A 20494-nucleotide genomic window follows, 5' to 3' on the forward strand; every position below is an offset into this window, starting at 1 on the left:
AAAGGGGGCCATAGATAGGGGATTATATATTGTGTGGGGGCCATAAAAACAGAAGATATGACACAGTCAAACTAGATTTTTATTGTTTTTTTTTCTGAATTTTGACACATGAACAATTGGTTAACAAAACCTTTTATCTGTGGGAAAGACCTGGACTAAATTCAACGGGACTCTGACGTGGACAACGGCCCTAACTCACGGGATTTTTCTGTGTTTGCTCCCACTGATCCATGTGTGGGACGGAGTTACAAAAATTCCCACCTCTGAGCCTTGTTCATCCGTCAGGTCACTCAAAAGGAGAAGTCAATGAGGAGTCCAACCAGTGAGCACAGATTATATGAATGCGGCTTCAACAACACGCTCATTATCTGCTGAGATGCTGGAACAATCACAGGCACGGTGCGAGGAACAAGTTTAGCAGCAGGACAGCTTAAAGGGATTCTACCATTAAACTACCTTTTTTTCTAATTACCACGTCGGAATAGCCTTAAGAAAGGCTATTCGTCTCCTACCTTTAGACGTGGTTTCCGCCGCGCCGTTCTGTAGAAATACCGTTTTTAACAAGTATGCAAATGAGCTCTCCGCAGCAATGAGGGCGGGCCCCAGTGCTGAAACACCGATGAGCGCATCCCCATTGCTGCCCAGAGCTCTTTCCTGCGCCGCCTCCTTCTTCTGCAGCAACTCCGCCTCTTCTGGCTTCTCTTGCTCTTGTAGTTCTATACAGGAGCATAGAGAGGCCACCCCAAAATGGCCGCCGGCCAGTTCCTGTATTGAACTGCAAGAGCGGCTACCCCAAAATGGCCGCCGGCCGGCTCCTGTATTGAACTGCAAGAGTGGCTACCCAAAAATGGCTGGCGGCCAGCAGCCATTTTTGGGTAGCTGCTCTTGCAGTTCAATACAGGAGGCGGCCATTTTTGGGTGGCCTCTCTATGCTCCTGTATAGAACTAAAAGAGCAAGTGAAGCCAGAAGAGGCGGAGTTGCTGCAGAAGAAGGAGGCGGCGCAGGAAAGAGCTCTCGGGCAGCAATGGGGATGCGCTCATGGGCCTTTCAGCGCTGGGGACCGCCCTCATTGCTGCGGAGAGATCATTTGCATATCGGTTAAAACCGGTATTTCTATGGAACGGCGCGGCAGAGACCACGTCTAAAGGTAGGAGATGAATAGCCTTTCTTAAGGCTATTCCAACGTGGTAATTAGAAAAAAAAGTAGTTTAATGGTAGAATCCCTTTAAGAGCTGCCGGAGCAGGCAAACTATGGACGGCAGCAATTTGCTGAATATAGGCGGATCATCGATGCCAACAACACGCAGGCAGAGGGTAGTATAGTTATGTGTCTCCATGGTTATAGACTACAAATACACTCTGAAAGTAGTCTGGTCCTGGACGCATGTGCTAGGTGAATATACAACATAAGACAATAACCTACTGTCAGGTCTAACATGTAATATCCTTTGTGATATTTGCTTTGCCATCCCAACTAAAAGCAGCCAAAAAATAACAATGCAGTGTATTCAGGATAGGAATAGATGCGACGTATCTTATCTCACCAGGACTTTACAAAACCAAAGTGATGGAAAGTGAGGCTGTACTATAATAACCATGTATTAGTCACAATAAAAAGCTCCACTGATCTCACCAATACACGGGACCCATGACACGGCCTCATGATAGCCACCAATGGTCATGCCACACATCTAAAATACAGCCGGCAAGGGCCACCAAGTGCTATACATCAGTGGTTACAACTTGGGTCTTTAAATACAGATCAATCAATCAAGGGTTTGACAGATCTTGCCAAGGTTAGTTGATAGAGATGAGTGAACACTGTTCGGATCAGCCGATCCGAACAGCACGCTCGCATAGAAATGAATGGAAACACCTATGACGCCGGCTGCCGGCAATGTCAGCGTCACAGGTGCTTCCATTCATTTCTATGGGTGCGTGCTGTTCGGATCGGCTGATCCAAACAGTGTTCGCTCATCTCTATTAGTTGACACTTCATCCAGGTATAGGAGTTAAGGTCGAAGTACAAACGCCAACTGTAAAGTGATCCATGATGTCTGGTCCTATCGCTTCTATAGACCTGCCCTGTGTCTCTGAAGTGACTCCCTGACAAGGCTGGTACCTAGACTTTGTCCTATAGGAATAACTTAAAAGGGTTGTCCCATCACAAGGCTCCTATCTATACTGCTAGTTTATGTGGATTTAAGACTTTTCCTAAATACATTGCTTTATCAAAACTGCTTTGTTTGGCCGCTATTTATTCACTTCATTGTTTACACTCAGTTTCTATGGCGCTTGGGATTATCTGCTCATTTGTCAAGTGATGTAGCTGCCTGCTATCGGGGGGGAGGGGCTGGGAGCAGCTCTGAGCTGTTTGTGTCTGATAAGTAGCGGAGCTTCTCAGATAGGGGAGGTGAGAGCTCCGGGATCTCTGAGCTCTTATCAGTCGGTTTAATTGAATTTGGCTGATAAGGGCTGAGATAGGGAGTCCTTACCTCTGTATGTAATGCAAACTGACTCAAATTCAGCTCTGCTACATCAGCTTCACACTGTGGTAATTCATTTACAACCAATCCCGTGCAAGTGAAACCCCACCCACCTATGTGCCGAGAAAAGCAGGAAGTGAAGAGAGCACAACAGCCTGCAGGTTAGTGAACAAGCGTCATGGGAATACCCCTTTAAGCACATTTAGGGCTGTTTCTATAGGACAAATACTGGGGACTGCTCTTGTCACGGTGTCCGGGAAGGAACATTGGGTCTCAGGGAGAAGTGAATGGAGCCAGGGGTGGATTAACACTGCCATGGCCCCCACCGGGCCAAAGTTTTATGGTCCTTTAGGATTCAGCATCAAAATCCTCACCAAAAAAACTCAGTGTGAACTGACCCTTGAATGGTCTGACTACCAGCTGAATGATCCTTTATAGGAATGCTCATTCTCTATCAATTCCCAGTGCTAGGTTGGATCCGTACATTGCACGTGCCATACATACAACAAATCCAGGGATCAGATGAATGTAGCTTAAGGCAATTCACCGAAAGAGCAGCAGCAGGTGCAGACCAACCCCACTAGGATGCCGCCATCTTCCTTATGGAAAGACTAGTCTGCCTTTATTTATAAACTCATGTAAATTGTCTTCTGCCATTGAGAAATTTGGTCAAGCATGGGCTGCCGTCCCAAAAAGTCCAGATTATAATGTGTTACTAGATAGAGACATTGAAGGCAGTGCTTTAGCTTCCGGTCCTCCTTTATGCTGAACTGTCCTCGTGGTGATTGTACTAGGACTCAAGTGTCAGCCAACCTCGCTCAGATCAGATCTGTACAGCTGACGGGATAGGACTTCATTCAATACTTTATAATCAACTTATCTCTGTTGAAGGGCCCAAGCTGTGGCCATTTGTACAGCTCATCTACAGACGTGGTGGCCAAGACCAACACTACAGGACGCGACTAGACTGAAGGAAGTGTCTTGTGCCTTCCCCTACCTGCCATGGACTGTCTATAGGTAGTGTGTTTTTGCGTCTTCACCCTACCAACCATGCCCACCAAGAGGTAGAGTCTTCCCTTACTGGCTATGGACTGATTGAAGGTAACATCTTGGGCCTTCCCATACTGCTTGTACTGCAGAAAGGTAGCATCTTGTACCTTCCCTTACTTACTTATTATGGATCACCTGAAGGTAGTGTCTTGTACCGCACAGAGTTAGCGTCTTGTACCTTCCTCTACCAGCTTGGAGCGTCTTGTGTCTTCCCCTACTGGCCATGGAGCAACAGAAGGATCCATCTTGCTCCTTCACTCGCCAATAAAATTGAAAAGAGACACCGAGCGCACTAAGGGCTCGTTCACATCTGCGTCCGGTCTCCGTTCTGCAGGTTTCCGTTTCCTGCACAAAACAGGGGCAGGAGACGGAAACCTGCTGGCATGTTTCAATCCTATTCATTTGAATTGGCTTGAAAAGTCTCCGGCCGTGAGCGTTTTATGCGCTCCGCGGCGAAACCGTTTTTTTTTTTTAACCAGACACAGAGTCGGACATGCAGGACTTTGTTTCCGGTTTAAAAAAAAAACAGTTTCGCCGTGGAGCGCATGAAACGCTCACCGCCGCTCAAGGCCGGACTCAGCATGATAGTTTTCCGTCTTTTGCATGCAGAAGACAGAAACCTGAGAACGGAGACCGGACGCTGGTGTGAACCCAGCGTCAGTGTAGTAGTACATAAGGATGTTATGTATGTGAAGAAATAACCAGATGGCCTCTCACCTTGCGGAGTTGTGAGTAGATCACAACACTCTGGATTGCTTTGATTCCTGGATTGGATTGTAGATAGTATAATGTCCTGGTGAGAGCGGCAGTGGTTCAATCTGCATGCACCAGAAAAGCGGGAAGTACAATGGACGGCAGCAAGGACTGGAGGTCCTTAGTAGAAGATCCACGCTCTCTGATCGTGAAGGTGAGACACAGGCCAAGGAATTCATCTGGCCCGACGTGATCTTGTTATTTTACACTTGTCCACAGCCCGAAACGCGTTGTGCCATACTGTTTTTAACCTACCTCAGTAAAAGGTTCTACAACTGAATTCCTTGGCCAGTGTCTCATCTTCACGACCAGAGAGCACGGATCTTCTGCTACAGACCTCCGGGCCTTCATCTCAAATAAAATTATAAACATTTATGGAGGTTTGGGGTAAATTCTTTCCATACAGCGAATCCTCTACAAGGCGCTCCCCTCGAACACCTCCTACACAGACACACCCCTTACTGTACCCAGGAGATAAGAGAAGGAGGGCCGTCTGTTCAAATGTCATTTTATTAAATAAACTGTAAGAATAAAGTTATTGCAGAGAGTTGTAGGAAAATGCAGGATAGTTCATATAGACAGCTCCACACTTACAGTTATAGAAGTCTGGCCTATGTTACTTGTATTGTGAATGGCTTCTTATGGCAAGTAGAAAAAGTTTGCTTTTTTTGACCCCCAATACAGCACCCCTCCTGTAAACAGGCCGTGACTGGTACTGCAGCTCAGTATCATTCACACAGCCCATTGATAAGAGGAGCGCGGGATAGCAGGTGATGCTGTAGTTTGAGGACATGTACAGATTCATTATATATATATATATATATATATATATATATATATATATATATGTGTGTGTGTATTACCGTATTTTTCGGACTATAAGACGCACTTTTTTTTCCCCAAAATTTTTTGGGAAAAGAAGGGTGCGTCTTATAGTCTGAAGGTGGCGCCTGGCATCCGCTGTACTAGAGAGGCGGATGCCGGGGAGGGATAGACGCCGGGGCCTGAGACATCGCTGCGCTCCTCTGCCCTGCATGAAGTCAGCAGCGGGAGGAGTGATGCTATTCTGCTCCTCCGTCCCCCTGCCGCTGGCTTCATGCAGGGCAGAGGAGCGCAGCGATGTCTCAGGCCCCGACACCTGTGCTGGCGTCTATCCCTCCCCGGCATCCACCTCTCTAGTACAGCGGATGCCGGGTCAGTATCCGTGGCCCCTTCTCCCCCGGGGCCGGTCCCCACCGGCCCCGTACCTGTAAAGTTGCAGGCCGGCTCCTGCGCGGCGATATCGCAGGAGCCGACCTGTTCGGGTGACAGCCGGGAGCCTAATGAGGCTCCCAGGCCTGTCACTGCTATATATTAGTATTGCGGCTGGTCTCTATGACCAGCCGTAATACTAATAGACAGAATGTCCCATAGACGGCAATACAGTTGTATTGCCGTCTATGGGACTTGCGATCAAGTGACCGCAGGTTCAAGCCCCCCGGGGGGGGGGAATAAAATAGTAAAAAAAAAAAAAAAAAAAAAAAAAAAAGCTTTAAATATATGAAATAAATAAAAGTTCTAAATCACCTCCTGTTTTTTTTTTTTTTTCAATACAAGGTGATCTAAGCAATAGATATCCCCCAAAATGGTATAACTAAAAAGTACAGCTGGCCCCGCAAAAAAAACACTCTATGCGTCCCCGTACAGCTGCAGGGTCACCGGTCAATGTAGCCTTGCAGCTATTGCAAAACTACAACTCCCATATATTAAATATTTTACCAGTTTTTGCTTCAAAATTTTTTTCCCCTATTTTCCTCCTCTAAAACCTAAAGGTGCGTCTTATAGTCCGAAAAATACAGTATATACTCCAGTCACTATACGGTATATAGTCCAGTCAGACCGTATACACTCAGATACAGCGGAGATTTCTATAAATCCATACTAGAGTACATGTCCTCTGTAAGGCCTAGTGCACACGGCAAATACAGCTCAGATAGCAGGACCCCCAGCTTCATAGTGATCTATGATACGAGCCGTCCCTGCCATCCCACAGCGCTACTGTATATAGTATCATAGATCAGTATTATATGGAGAGTCCTGGTCTCTGAACCTGATTCAGGCTGGGAAATGCAGCTAAAATATGGTCTGGATTTTCCGCACTGTATTCTGCTCATGTGCACAGGCCTCTAGAAAATCCCAGTCCCAGGTACAACTGACGTCTTGCAGAGCCAGAGCTTTCTAGACTGATAAGCTTGAGAAATGGTATAAAGGATTCCTTAAGTGTAACAGACACAATCCTTGTGCGTGGACTGCGGGCTGATATTTGGCGTACGGTTCTATAGCTTCTCGATCAGAATCGCTGAGGCGCCTCCTCCGCCATTACAGATACCGGCAACACCGAACTGTCCCTTCTTCAGTGCGTGGGCCATGTGTCCGACGATTCTAGCGCCCGACATCCTACAGGGGAAAGAAGGAAAAGTGGTCAAAGAAAGAAATATAGGGAAGAGCAACAGGACAGCTTCTATTTCTGGAAGTTATGACACGATAGGAGATGCAGTCACTTGTTAATACATAGAGGTCCAATGGCAGGGACCTGCAGCCTTCAGAAAATTACCTAAAGGGGTTGTCCAGATTCTGACCAATGTGGAGAGACATATTAAGGTTTGTATAATGGAAAGTTGTACAATTTTCCAATATATTTTCTGTATCAAGTCCTTACAGTTTTCTAGATCTCTGCTGGATGTCATTCATTTTGTTTAATCCCAGTGGATAAAAATCAGAGCATGGTCATGTGATGTACGGCCCATGGTCATGTGATGGAGACACAGGTGCACCGCACAGGAATCAGACATTTGCCTGGTAACGAGCCGTCCTGTACGTCATTGAAGATGGCCGACATCAACAGGGACTGTACCAGAGCCCAGGAGAAGGTAAGTAACAGTGTCCGTGGTCTCCGATTATTATATTCTGAGGTCTAAAAAGACTATGTTACTATGGGGCCTAATACTGTGTGCAGGAGCCACTATGGGGTACAATACCGTGTGCAGGGGCCACTATGGGGGATAATACCGTGTGTAGGGGCCACTATGGGGTACAATACCGTGTGAAGGGGCCACTATGGGGTACAATACCGTGTGCAGGGGCCACTATGGGGGATAATACTGTGTGCAGGGGCCGCTATGGGGGATAATACTGTGTGCAGGGGCCACTATGGGGGATAATACTGTGTGCAGGGGCCACTATGGGGGATAATACTGTGTGCAGGGGCCACTATGGGGGATAATACTGTGTACAGGGGCCACTATGGGGGATAATACTGTGTGCAGGGGCCACTATGGGGGATAATACTGTGTGCAGGGGCCACTATGGGGGATAATACTGTGTGCAGGGGCCACTATGGGGCATAATATTATGTGCATGTAAGGACTGGCTAGGCAGTAGATATCTCTATAACATATTATACATACCCAATGGGGTGGCCCAGAGACACGGCTCCTCCGTTGACATTGACCTTTGCTGGGTCGATATCCAACATTTTGATATTGGCCAATACAACAACACTGAAGGCCTCATTGAGCTCCCACATGGTAATATCTTCCTTCTTCAGTCCAGCAGCGCTCAGCACCTGTATATAACACCAAGACACTGTACTCAGCAGAGTCACACAGACAGAGGTCTACAACCCTTTTTGGGACAGAATCAAACAATAGATTAATAGTGACATCTTGTGCCAGTCCTCTGCCACTTCCCAGGTTGCCCACCAGCCCCTGGCCAGACATGTGACCTTGCAGCCAGTCAGTCAGTAGTCACCATTGGGTGTACAGTTCTTACAAGCTGTGTTGTACTAACCTGCAGGTCACAACCGTATTCACATTTATTACTGACATTGTGTAGCCCCATCAGGATGGGGTGGAATTGGAGAAAACGACTCGTCAGCAGCCGTCATATTTAGACCCCCAACATTCACTATAATAGTACGGCAGTAGTTGCCACTAGGGGGGGCTTATTGCATACTGCTAATGCATTAAACAATACACTGCAAATGCCCTCTAGTGGCGGCTTAAGGAGACTGAATTATAACAACCTGTCAAATGGAGAGTGGCATGAAATCTGCAGAAGCTGAATAGATCTATAGCTTTGTAGGGAAATATTCTGTATCTGTATAACTTGTCATCTAGCCAAGGAGGCAGGGCTATCAGCGACTGACAACCCCCAGCTCTCCGTGTAGGAATAATCGTCTAGTCATGGAGGAGGTCTAAAGTAAAGACGGATTCTTACCTTAGGAATAGCATAAGCAGGTGCAATAGGGAAGTCAATGGGGTCCACAGCAGAGTCAGCAAACGCTGTACAAGAGGGGAAAAAACAAAAACGTATGAATGAGAAGACCTAAGAATGAATACAGGTCAACTGGACATGAATATAAAAAAAAAGGAGACATAAATTTTATACATCTGATAAAATCCCTTTAATCCAGCACTAGATATCCTGTAAAGCCATTTTTGAGGCTACAAACTCTACAGGATATTATTAGATCACGCTGGTACCAAATGGGAATATTTTACGTTTAGGATTTTTTTTTCTTTAACCCCTTAAGGACACAGCCCAAAAGTATGTTAAGGACCAGGCCTGTTTTTTCAAAATTGACATGTGTCACTTTAAATGGCAATAACTTTGAGACGCTTTAACTTACACAAGTGATTTTGAGAATGTTTTCTCGTAACACATTATACTTCATGTTAGTGGTAAACACTAATCAATATTTTTGTACTTACTTATTAAAAAAATAGGAAATTTGATGGAAATTTGGAAAAAATTGCAATTTTCAAAATGTGAAATTCTCTGTTTTTCAGGCAGATAGTTATACCACCCAAATACAGTAATAAATATTATCTCCCATATCTCTGCTTTATATCGGCATCATCTTTTGATTGTCTTTTAATTTATTTTGAACGTTACAAGGCTTACAAGTGTAACAGCGATTTTCCAGATTTACAAGAAATTTAACTATGTTTGTTTTGTTTGTTTGTTTTACACACTTTATTTTTATTTTATTTTTTTTAAACTTTTTTACATTTGTGCTGTAAGCACACTAGAACCTGCGATCAGAGAGGATCACTGGTTCTATACTAGCTACAGACTGTAATACACGTGTATTGCAGTCTATAGAGGAAGCTAGCTATGCAGATGCATAGACTAGCTTCCACTCGTCCTGGCATCCAAGGGGTTAACCCTCCCCCCATCGGAGCTCGCTCCGATGGAGGGAGGGATTAAGGAGCAGCGTGTAGCTGTAAATTACAGCTCACACAGACTCCTGATGCTGCCGGCAGACTGCTTTATAGCCCGGCCAAACCCCTAGGGTGCCATAATCACTATGGATCATGGCACCTTAAGGGTTAAACAGTGGGTGGGTGGGTGGGTGGGGGGGGGGGGGTCGGTGCAATCACCGTCCCTGCTGCTACAGGGGAAGCCTGGCTGTCAGATACAGCCGGCCTCCCGTGGAGATCGCACGGGCTCTGCTTCTGAGCCCGTGCAATCTCAATCACGTACAGGTACGTGGGAATGCAGGAACTAACCACATTTCCTGACGTACAGGTACGTGATTTAGCGTTAAGGGGTTAAATTACACAAAACTTAAATCCAAGTTTGGGCTTTTAAATTTGTATTGAATGTGGTGTCCAATCTGATTGTGGCGTTAAAAGGGTTAAAGACGGAGCGCAGAGGTTGCTGTGATCCCTGCTGTAAGAGCAGGGCTGTGGCTGGGTACTATAGAGGTTCACACGTCCCCGAACACAAGGGCGCACTTGCTGCACCAGTGTGATCAGGAGCGACTGTAACTGCTGGCCGATCACATGACCACTCTCAACTTGATCATCAAGAGGTTAATATACATTCCAAAGGCCATAGAGAGTATCTGGTTACAAATATGTAACATTTAAGGAATTTATAGTCATTTTTCACTGAATTACAAGCAAGTATAAAACCTAAAAATAGTCTGCAGCCAAGGTGATGATTTCATGGTGCCGAATACAGAGCCACGTACCTACGATCCGCGCCAGGGGCTTGACTTTGAGCTTGTCTGCGGCCTCTGCCGTCATGAGAACCAAGGCTGCCGCCCCATCGTTCAGTGTGCTGGCATTGGCTGCGGTCACGGTGCCTGGGGAAGAGGGTGAAATGGTCATACGACTGCATTCTGCTGCAATGTTAGCCCCACATAGGGGGCGCACTCGGTCACGTGTGTGGGGTCCGTCAGGCCAAGAAGCGGCGGTCTATGCTGAAGCCTATGGAATGGCACTGCAGCTGTAAATGGAACCAGGAGACAAGCTGGGACCCCTCCCAATAGAATATCCTAAAGGTCACCAATATTAGTAAGAGGAGAACCCCTTCATGGGTTCGGGGGCTTCAATATGTCACACGTACACCAGCATTCCTCACCATTGTCTTTTTGGAAAACAGTCTTGAGTTTTGAAAACTTGCTGAAATCCACCCGCTTGTACTCCTCGTCCTCCTGCACCACAAGGTCCGGCTTCCCTGCAAGACAGAATTTGGAGATTTCCATTTCACCAGGTTCAAAATAAGAGACACCTTATCTGTCACTGCTTTGTGTGTTATAGAGTCATAAACTAAAGCAAGTTACACCCCACACATAGGATAGAGGATAACCTGTAGATGAATGGGGTCCAACTGCTCAGACCCCCACTCATCTGGAGAGCTCGTTCTTAATGGAGTGGTCAGACAGTGTGTGCAAGGCCCCATTCATGTCAATGGGCTCACCAGACACAACCAGGCCCTGCACATGCTGCCCAGCCATCTCTGCATTCAGAACAAAGGACAAAAGCCCTCCCCCATTTTCCTGACCAGTGAAGGTTTGAGTGGTTGGACCCCCCCTGATCTGCAAGTTATCCCCTGTCCTATGGATAAAGGATAACCACTTTAATGTTTAAAGGGGGTATTTTTGATTCTGATAACCTATCCCATAGGTAGGTCACTGGTATTAGTTCAGTGGAGGTCCAATCAGTGGTTCCAGAATCTACACAGGGGAGGAGTCAGCAGCAGAAGGCTCCGCCCCCTGTATAGTGATGGTGCTGAGTACTGCAGCTCCGCTCTCAGACTCTGACGGCCTCGATAAACCTAAACCGTGCGCAAACTGCAGAAAGAATTCAGAAATGAATAACAGATTGTCACGGAGATCTTCCGGGTTATTTGTACCTTTTTGTGGAATAGACACCGGTACAATTTCGTTTGCTATTAACCCAGACTCCCAGGCGGCTTTACTTCTGGTGTAAGAGCTGATGGCGTACTGGTCTTGTTCTTCCCGCCCAATGCTCAACTTCTTTGCTGTGTTTTCTGCACAGTTTCCCTGTAATAACATAGGACAGAATGAGTTTAGTAGTTTATAGGGCTGCCCCACAGTTCTACATTTATTAGCCAAAATTTATACACACATTCTATATAATTTTTAATATTTAGGAATTTTTTTTTCGCTTGTAAACATTGCTCTTAAATGCTTGTTATAGCGCCCCCTGGTTCTCTTTTGATTCCCTTGCAGAATGGCCAGCAGCACTGGACATATTGGGTGGACATTCTGAGAAGGACAGAACTGAACACTAGAGGGAGCTATAATAAGTAGGTGATATCTAGTTAATGGGAGCTTGTCCCCCTGAATTCAATGTATTACGACGTACCATATGGAATTTATTGTAGACGTCAGTAAGTCCATCTTTGACAATGAGATCTTCCAGTCTCACTCCGCCATATGGGGTGGCTCCTCTGGTCATACAATAAGGTACATTAGACATGCTCTCCATCCCGCCAGCTACCATCACATTCTGTGGACAAAAAGTTACACAGTAGCATCCGATTAGAATTGGGGTATAAGAATTTAGGGCAGGGGTGCCCAATACGTCGATCGCAAAGGACGTATGGGTCGATCTCGGGATGCAGCCAGGGATCCCCAGTGTCTGCTTGTTCACAATGCAGGCTGAGAGTCATTTCCGGACACTGGCAGGAGAGGCTGCTGCAGCCCCAGCCTGCCAGTGTCCAGAGCTAACTCTCAGCCTCCGCTGTGAACAAGCAGACACCGAGGATCCCTGGGCAGCCACAGAACGCCGCTGTCTCCTGCTCTCACGCTCCACCCGACCCCGCCCACAGGCCCGCCCCCGCCCACAAGAAGTGGGTAGTAGATCTTTTGCCTTGGTCAGTTTATAAAGTAGCTCACATGCTGAAAAAGTGTGAGCACCCCTGATTTAGGGTATAAGGGTAAATTTATATGGTTGGCCCCGACATGCACCAATTGCTAGGACACACCTGTACTTTCCACAACCACTATTTGCCGGCCTGCACTTGTACTGTTGCTATTGCCAGCAATAGCCCATGCTGGAAGGACCAATGCCACACCATGTAGGGACCCCCTAAAAGTCATCACATCCTATTGATTTCAAACCCATATAATGACAATGAAGGTCTAAAGGGCCAACCACACACTGATATGACATAAGGAGAAAACAAGGCGCTGACAGGTTGTCTTTCATCTGCCTGATCCTATTGCTGCCCAGAGATAAGCGGCATCCATTACCTGGCAGCTGCTGATCTCCCTGTTCTCTATAAGGCAGATTAGTAGAGATGAGAGAGTACTGTTCGGATCAGCCGATCCGAACAGCACGCTCCATAGAAATGAATGGATGCACCTGGTACTTCCGCTTTGACGGCGGCCGGCCGCTTAACCCCCCACGTGCCAGCTATGTTCATTCATTTCTATGCGAGCGTGCTGTTCGGATCGGCTGATCCGAACAGTACTCGCTCATCTCTACAGATTAGGACAAGGAGCCCTCTATGTTCTCACCTGGTGTCCGCACATGAGGCCCTGTGCCGCTAACATAATGGACTTCATCCCAGAGGCGCAGACTTTGTTCACAGTGGTGGTGGGGGTAGAGATCTGCAGACCTGAAATCAGGCAAAAGAATTAAAGGGGGACAGAAAATTATTTCACATGATCATATAAAGGGAACATATAAAGAGATTACGCCTAGACCTTATACCTGCGCCGAGGGTGGCCTGTCGGGTTGGTGCCTGTCCCTGCCCTGCCTGCAGGACATTGCCCATGTACACCTCATTGACCGCCTCTGCAGGAATACCTGAAAACAGCCGAAAAACAAAGTGACCCCTCGCTCATCTACAACCTTACAGATGGCATCTGATATAGGGAAATACAGCTCTGTACACACCGGCTCTATCTACTGCTGCTTTAATGGCCACAGAGCCGAGTTTTGTGGCAGGAAGAGACGACAGAGACCCCTGGAAGGATCCTATGGGGGTCCGCACTGCACTTGCAATTACCACTTCCTGCAGACAAAAAAATAATTTTTTAATACATATATTCTATATTTCCCCCAGGTCCCCTTAATAAGACTATATTCGAATGTGGTCTCATCTTCCCATAAAGCAGGACCCTGCAGATACGTTTACGTGTCTCATGAACACCTGACGTACAATATAAAATACTTACATTTAGGGATCGCTGCGAGGCGTATGATCGGTGCGAGTATTTCAGCGCCTGGACAGGGAACAAATAGTGGATTATAAATACAGTATATAACACAGGAGCAATGCAACATGGAAAAGAAAGACCTGTGATATTAAAGGGGTACTCCTGCCTAATAGAGTACCTGTGCTGGAGTATAGGAGCCACAGAACGGAGGGGCTGCAGTGCTCATGAAATCCCCTTCATTCACCCCTGGATTGTAATACACCCCCTAAGGGGATCCTTGATGTAACCAGGGGAGGGGGTAAGACACCCCATATTTTGTGGACTTGCCCTAAACCCCAATCTTTTTGGAGAATCACTTCCTCGTTTAGCGATTTTACTCTCACTTTTTTCTCCTCCATCTGAGCGGTGTTCCTTTGAAATCCTACTGGGTGCCGATCATACCCCACCTGATGAACACCGCCAGGGTATCTATAGCAGCTTTGGGACCTTTTTTTTTTGCCCCTGGTACTCATATCCCAGGGATCAGTGTTTTTCTTTTGTATTGTTCTGTTCTACATGTAAAAAAAAAAATAAAAATAAATAACACCCCCCCCCCCCCCCTTCAAGACTGAGCCTTTAATTAGGCGGCTGCCCCTATTAACTCTTATTGTGCTGAGTGCAACAACAGACAGAACTGCAATCTGATAACATGTGGATAAAGCAGCAGGAGGCGGCACGATCCCAAGAAACAAGAATTTGGCACCCAGTACTGTAATGGCAGGACAGCTTCCAAGTCACATGTAGGCAGATACTGCTATAGCGTGCACCAGGGCGTGCAGATACATTACATAACCTCTAGTCTTTCCCAAGGACTTACACAGCAACTTGGACTCAGACAATCATGAAGTTGCCCTCTAACCCCCGACGTCTAGTCACAAAAACAATAAACAAGGCTCAATCTCATTGTGAGTAGAAGTTGCAAATGCTGCAAAACCACTGCATTCACTAACATACAAGGTCACCGGGAGGCCTAGTGATCTTCGGTCAGGTGATGGCCCAAGCCGCCATGTAGAGATGTCAGAGACCGTTCATATCAAAACGTGGCCACAAGTGATCTGGTATTGTCACCGCTGTAGAGGAAGCGTAATATTACATAGCACCCATACAGACCAGTTACCGTCCATGTAGTGCAAGTGAGTCCTGAGTCTGTCAGAACACAGCAGCCTTGTGGCTCACAAAATAGGAGAGGTCTTTAAGAGGGTTGTCATGCAATATATCTGTAGGACAAGCCATCAAGTATATGGCTAAGTAAGTACAGGCAAGCAGAGGCGGACACCCAGTGCCTGATATATACTACAACACTACTATTACTGGGGCCCATTCAGTGGCGTAACTAGGAATGGCGGGGCCCCGTGGCGAACTTTTGACATGGGGCCCCCCCGACACCGAAGATCTCGACCGAGTCCCTCCTACGCATTCCTGCGCGCTCTATTATGTTCCATAGTGGCCCCTGCATACAGTATTATACCCAATAGTGGCCCCTGCACACAGTATTATGTCCCTTAGTGGCCCCTGCACACAGTATTATACCCAATAGTGGCCCCTGCACACAGTATTATGTCCCTTAGTGGCCCCTACAGGACTAAATACTGTCACGTCACCCGCTGACCGCTATACCAGGACAAATTGTGGATAAAAAATCTGGCCCTGTGCATTACAATTTAGTAACTCAATGTGCCTCATATTAATAGCAGTTAACCCCATCATCTCCCTCACATTAACCCCTGTAAGCCTCACCATAAGAGTTACTGATATGTGAGAGACATGGAGGTAATAATAAAGTATCTTCATTATTATTACCCCCATATGTCTCACATATCAGTAACTCTTATGGTGAGGCAAACAGGGGTTAATGTGAGGGAGATGATGGGGTTAACTGCTATTACTATGAGGCACATGGAGTTACTAAAACACAAGTAATCCCCCCAAATGCCTGATATTAATAAGTAACCCCAGTACGTACCTGTGTAGCTTTAGTTTCACTTTCCTTCTTCCTTTCTTCCTCCAGTGCAGACGGCAGGAGCTCGGCAGGGATAAGCCCCGCCTCCTCCTCTCATTGGTGGGCAGAGGACAGCAGAGAAAGGGAGGGGGAGAGAGGGAGAGCGTCCTGCAGCGCTGACAGGAGCCAGAGCTGCAGCTCCTGTGTCTCAGCCGTTGCTGCAGCTTCGGGGCCCCCTGTTGGTGGAAAGTATTCCACCAACAGGGGGCCCCGATCATTATACTCGGGGGTCCGAAAAGACCTCCGAGCATAATGATAGCAGCTGTCACCGGGCCCCTAATGTCCCGGGCCCTGTGGCAGCTGCTACCGCTGCGATGGTGGTAGTTACGCCACTGGGCCCATTATAGAGGTTACACCCCCTGTAAAGGACAGCTTATTCTACTGTATATGACATGTATCCGCTACACATCAGACATAGATCTGTCAGGAGAATGGCGGCCAAGACAGCAGGAGACAAACCTCTGCGCCAAGTGATCTTTGTACCATGTAGTACGCCGCATGGTTACTGCCCATACAAGGATCAGCCTATATAACAGAGACTTTGTATTATTGATATCTTCCATGGTCAGATTTATGGCCCACGATCAATATTCTGTGTAAAGGAAGAAAAACCTTTCCTCGTGGGTTGAGGCCCCAAACGTACTTCAAGGGCTGATGTGCCCCTTAGAGGGTATTATAGCAGTGTAGAGAACATTCCCATTTGCAGCAGTTTTTTTTTTTTCCCCAGGAAAATCAGGACGCTTAAAGGGATTGTCCGGCCCCGATACCGGACCCCGCGCAGATCATCTTTTCTATCAGCCTCTGGTTGCCAAAAGCTGCTTACACACAGGCAGAGCGTGCAATGCTGCACCTATAGAGTAACAGGAACGGTGTTGCAGTACTGGGAACCACCACTAGGCAGTGGACGGGGCTGCACGGCTCCTACTACTTGTACAATAGCAGCTCTGCATGCACCGGCCGTCCACTAGCAACTCCCGGCACCCACAGGCTGCTAGAACCGATGATCTGCTAGGGGTCCGGGTGTCCTGGAGATAGCTCAGCAGTGTGAAAGTTCGATCTGTGAGCTGGACAACCCCTGTAAGGCTGAGGCTCCACGTTGCAGAAAAGCAGCTTATTTTGTTGCAGATTTTGCTGCGGTTTTTTGAGCCAATATCAGGAGAGGATTGAGCAGAAGGGAGAAGTATAAGAAGCTTCCTATAGGTTTCCCATTCCTTTTGTAGCCATTCTTGACTTTGGCTTCAAAAACTGCAACAGAAAAGTTTCACACAAAGCTGCCTGTGGCCAACCCACTGCAATCTGCCACATGTGAATGTGACCTAAACACCCTGTCGTTGTTCCGCTATGACCTTGCACTAGGGACGTGCTCCAACACAAACTTTGTGAGTGAGCAATAGCCCCCCCAGGCCCAAGTCACACCCCATAGCAGTCAACATAACAGGATGTTCCCAAAAAAAAGCGAGAGAAACCAAACTGGCCCAAAGTCACATCCTACGACTACATGAGCCCCCGATAGGCACCTAGTAATAGACAAGGACACCAAATTGTAGGAAGAGTCCTCTGCACCGTCACTATGAGGCCACTTACACATACAGGTCTTTAGGGGGCATGGGAGGGGGGGGGGGGGGGGTCCTACAAGTCTTTAGGGGGGATGGGGGGTCCTACAAGTCTTTAGGGGGGATGGGGGGGTCCTACAAGTCTTTAGGGGGGATGGGGGGGTCCTACAAGTCTTTAGGGGGGATGGGGGGTCCTACAAGTCTTTAGGGGGGATGGGGGGGTCCTACAAGTCTTTAGGGGGGATGGGGGGGGGGGTCCTACAAGTCTTTAGGGGGGATGGGGGGGTCCTACAAGTCTTCTTGCAGATCAGTGATTACAGACGACATACGGACATGATATTGAGGAACACGTAGACAGTATCCAGCGACTGTCGGGTGCAGACACTGTCGGCCATATTGGATCCAGTACACTGGGGCGCTCTGACAAAAAAGTTGTGAAACATACAAAAAGTGGCAGAAAAAAAATTCTTGCATTAATCTTATTGCAAGAATCTTAATATTTGTGTGTCCACAGCCTGCACCGTGATAACGTAGTACAGGGCCATTGATGCATTATGGATCTGGGCGCAGCAGAACCCCCTAATTCTCCCCATTGTCTCCCCAGGGGGCACTGAGGCCCCAATATACTATCCATGGACCCCATTATTACACCCCTGAGCAGCAATAACCACATAGCAGTGACTCCGCCCTCTGCACCCCCCCGCACTGCAGACCCTACAAGGGCACCCGAGGCTTGTCACATTGCCAGCAGCGGCCTGTTCACCACAGACGAGGCCCAGAGTGTGAGGCGCCTGTGATACGGTGCAGGCTGCAGGGAGATGCGGCGCGGACACTCACCCGGGAGGCGCTGGAGGAGAGGCGGGCGGCGGGGCGCGGGAGACAGAAGGCCATGGTCACACTGACGGCTGTCACAGCGCGAGTCACCTCTACTACTGCCAGCGAACAACGCCTACTGAACCCACCAATCACCGCCCGCACACTGCTCTGCCCTCGCATCCTATTGGTGAAAGACTTCATGGAGGCGTGTCTACAGGGCAACGAGAAGGGGACTGGCGGAAGTTTGGTGGTCGCCACGGAGATGTTATGTCTGAGCCGCCATATTTAGTCCTGGAAAACCTTGACCATGAATGAATGAATGGGGGGGAGGGACTGATCACCACGTGATATATATACAGTATATATATATAGTGTTATCATATGACTGATGGGACATATATAAAATCCACAGGGCGCTGTACATGTCATTCTCTGCCCTGGATCTGTCACCCCCTACCCACTGACTTATAATGGGAATCACTAGGTTAAGTTGTGGTGTCCATTGTATCGTCGACAAGGATAATAATCTATATTGTGCCATTATTACCATACCTCCCAACCGTCCAGATTTCCGCGGGACATTCACGATTCCGGTAACATGTCCCGCGGTCCCGGTTGGAGGGAAGTATGTCCCGATTTTACTCAGATCTGCGTCTGGAGGACGCAGATCTGAGTTGAATACATACGCGACTAAAGCAAGGAGCTGTCGCAGATCAGCTCCTTGCTTTGCTGCTGCCGGCTACTGGCTGTGTAGACGCGATGTGATGATGTCACATCGCACCTACAACTTATTATTACTACCATCAAATATAAAAGAATTTGCAACAGAACATCCTAAAGGAAGAGGTGCAATCGAAGCCTTGAAGGGGATGTACCACCTGGGTAGGGATCCGCCACTCACATCCCCACCAACTATGTGAATAGGGGTCAGGGTCCCCCCCATCCTGACTGTAGTAGTCATTCGACCTTGCACCGCCAATTATTTTTCTATGGGAGTGCCTTGATGACCTAAACATAGGGGAGAACTTCCAAAATTAGTTACAGAAATGGGAGTCCCTGCTCGGCTTTCTTTAGCGCCCCCATGCTTGTGCATGACCTGCAATGAATCTTGGCCTTGAGCCACCTGAACTTGGAAAGAAATGACTCCTGAGAAGTTCGGCCATCTGTAATACTGAGATGGGAATACTCCAACAACTTTCCTCTTTGGATCATTGGAGGAGTCCATTCCTCATTTATTTATTTTAGGTTTAATGGGGGAAATCTATCATTAGGAGGATTTTTAAAGTCAGTTTTATTGGAATCTAAGTTGCTGGTATTAACTGTTGGGTGATGTTTGGTAGTTTAGGTACATCTGCAGTGGCGTAGCTAAAGTCATGTGGGTCCTTTCCATTAACAATATGTATAGTGCTCGGGAAACAAGGTAATTTCCAGCTGAGCCCCTGCACTAGTATTGGTCCGCCATGTTCCCAGCATCATGTAATTTTATGTTATCGGACAAACTAGTGCTGAATGCTGTTATATCCAGTTTTTATTGGGCAGATCTAAGACAGGAGGCTCCAAAATGTTCAGATGAGGACGTACCCTAAAACACAGTCCCTCAGTAGTGACACAGACAGTCGCTGGCATCAGTTGCAGCTATTACCTCTCTGTATGCCCTGGTCTGCCAAGATGGACGCCTTCTCTGCTCCTCTGGGACGCTTGAGCCCCATCTCATTGTTTGAAAATGGCGCGGGCGGTGGGCTCTGTCATTTATGGTTGTTGGAAGAGAGGAGGTCCTGAAGCCCGCATTATTTGATTGGGCATAGGATCCGTGCTAGTCTGGGCCCTGGTGGGCTACCTGACTCAGATGTGAACAGTAAGTCAATGGGGCTACAGTCTTCATGACTTGAACTGGATGGGCAGGAGCGGACTGAGGCCCTATGCTCAAGGGGAGCTACGATGCTCCATTCTGAGGATTATAGAACGGATCCTGTCCTGCTCAGTGACATTGTAACCTCCAATTGAAATCAATGGGGGGGGGAAGTCATCTGAGTGCATTCTGCTATAAAACCGTACCCCTCTCGGCCTGCTTGGTTATGTGCAAGAGGCCTGACTTGTGGTGCTGCCTGCTTCTCTAGAATTCATTGGTGTGGGCGCCATGAAATTCTTTGCCTACCAATAAAGGCCACTTGAGTGGCAGAACATCCGTTTCCATGCCCCATGACACATCTGCTCCGCTGGCGGTGGTTTGTAATTGGTGAATACGGTTGGACTGGGGTTGGCATCAGCCTTCTTCTATAGAGCTGCGACTGGGAGCCCGACGCCAGGACTGCCCCAATGGGCATGAAAGCACAA

General features: G+C 47.6%; 1 protein-coding gene across 1 annotated transcript; it reads right to left on the reverse strand.

The window, feature by feature from the left end:
• Nucleotides 1–5421: 5421 nt before the first annotated feature.
• On the reverse strand, nucleotides 5422–18276 carry ACAT1 (acetyl-CoA acetyltransferase 1). The gene is made up of 12 exons (XM_075266136.1): nucleotides 18182–18276; nucleotides 13772–13819; nucleotides 13491–13608; nucleotides 13305–13400; nucleotides 13109–13209; nucleotides 11952–12095; nucleotides 11476–11626; nucleotides 10702–10797; nucleotides 10310–10423; nucleotides 8548–8612; nucleotides 7737–7894; nucleotides 5422–6726 (listed from the first exon to the last, which is right to left on the reverse strand). Exons 1-12 carry the CDS (start codon nucleotides 18233–18235, stop codon nucleotides 6606–6608), a joined length of 1266 nt encoding a protein of 421 aa, XP_075122237.1. The 5' UTR covers nucleotides 18236–18276; the 3' UTR covers nucleotides 5422–6605.
• Nucleotides 18277–20494: the final 2218 nt, after the last annotated feature.

Source organism: Leptodactylus fuscus, chromosome 2 (assembly GCF_031893055.1).
Source record: "Leptodactylus fuscus isolate aLepFus1 chromosome 2, aLepFus1.hap2, whole genome shotgun sequence".
Classification (NCBI taxonomy): Eukaryota; Metazoa; Chordata; class Amphibia; order Anura; family Leptodactylidae; genus Leptodactylus; species Leptodactylus fuscus.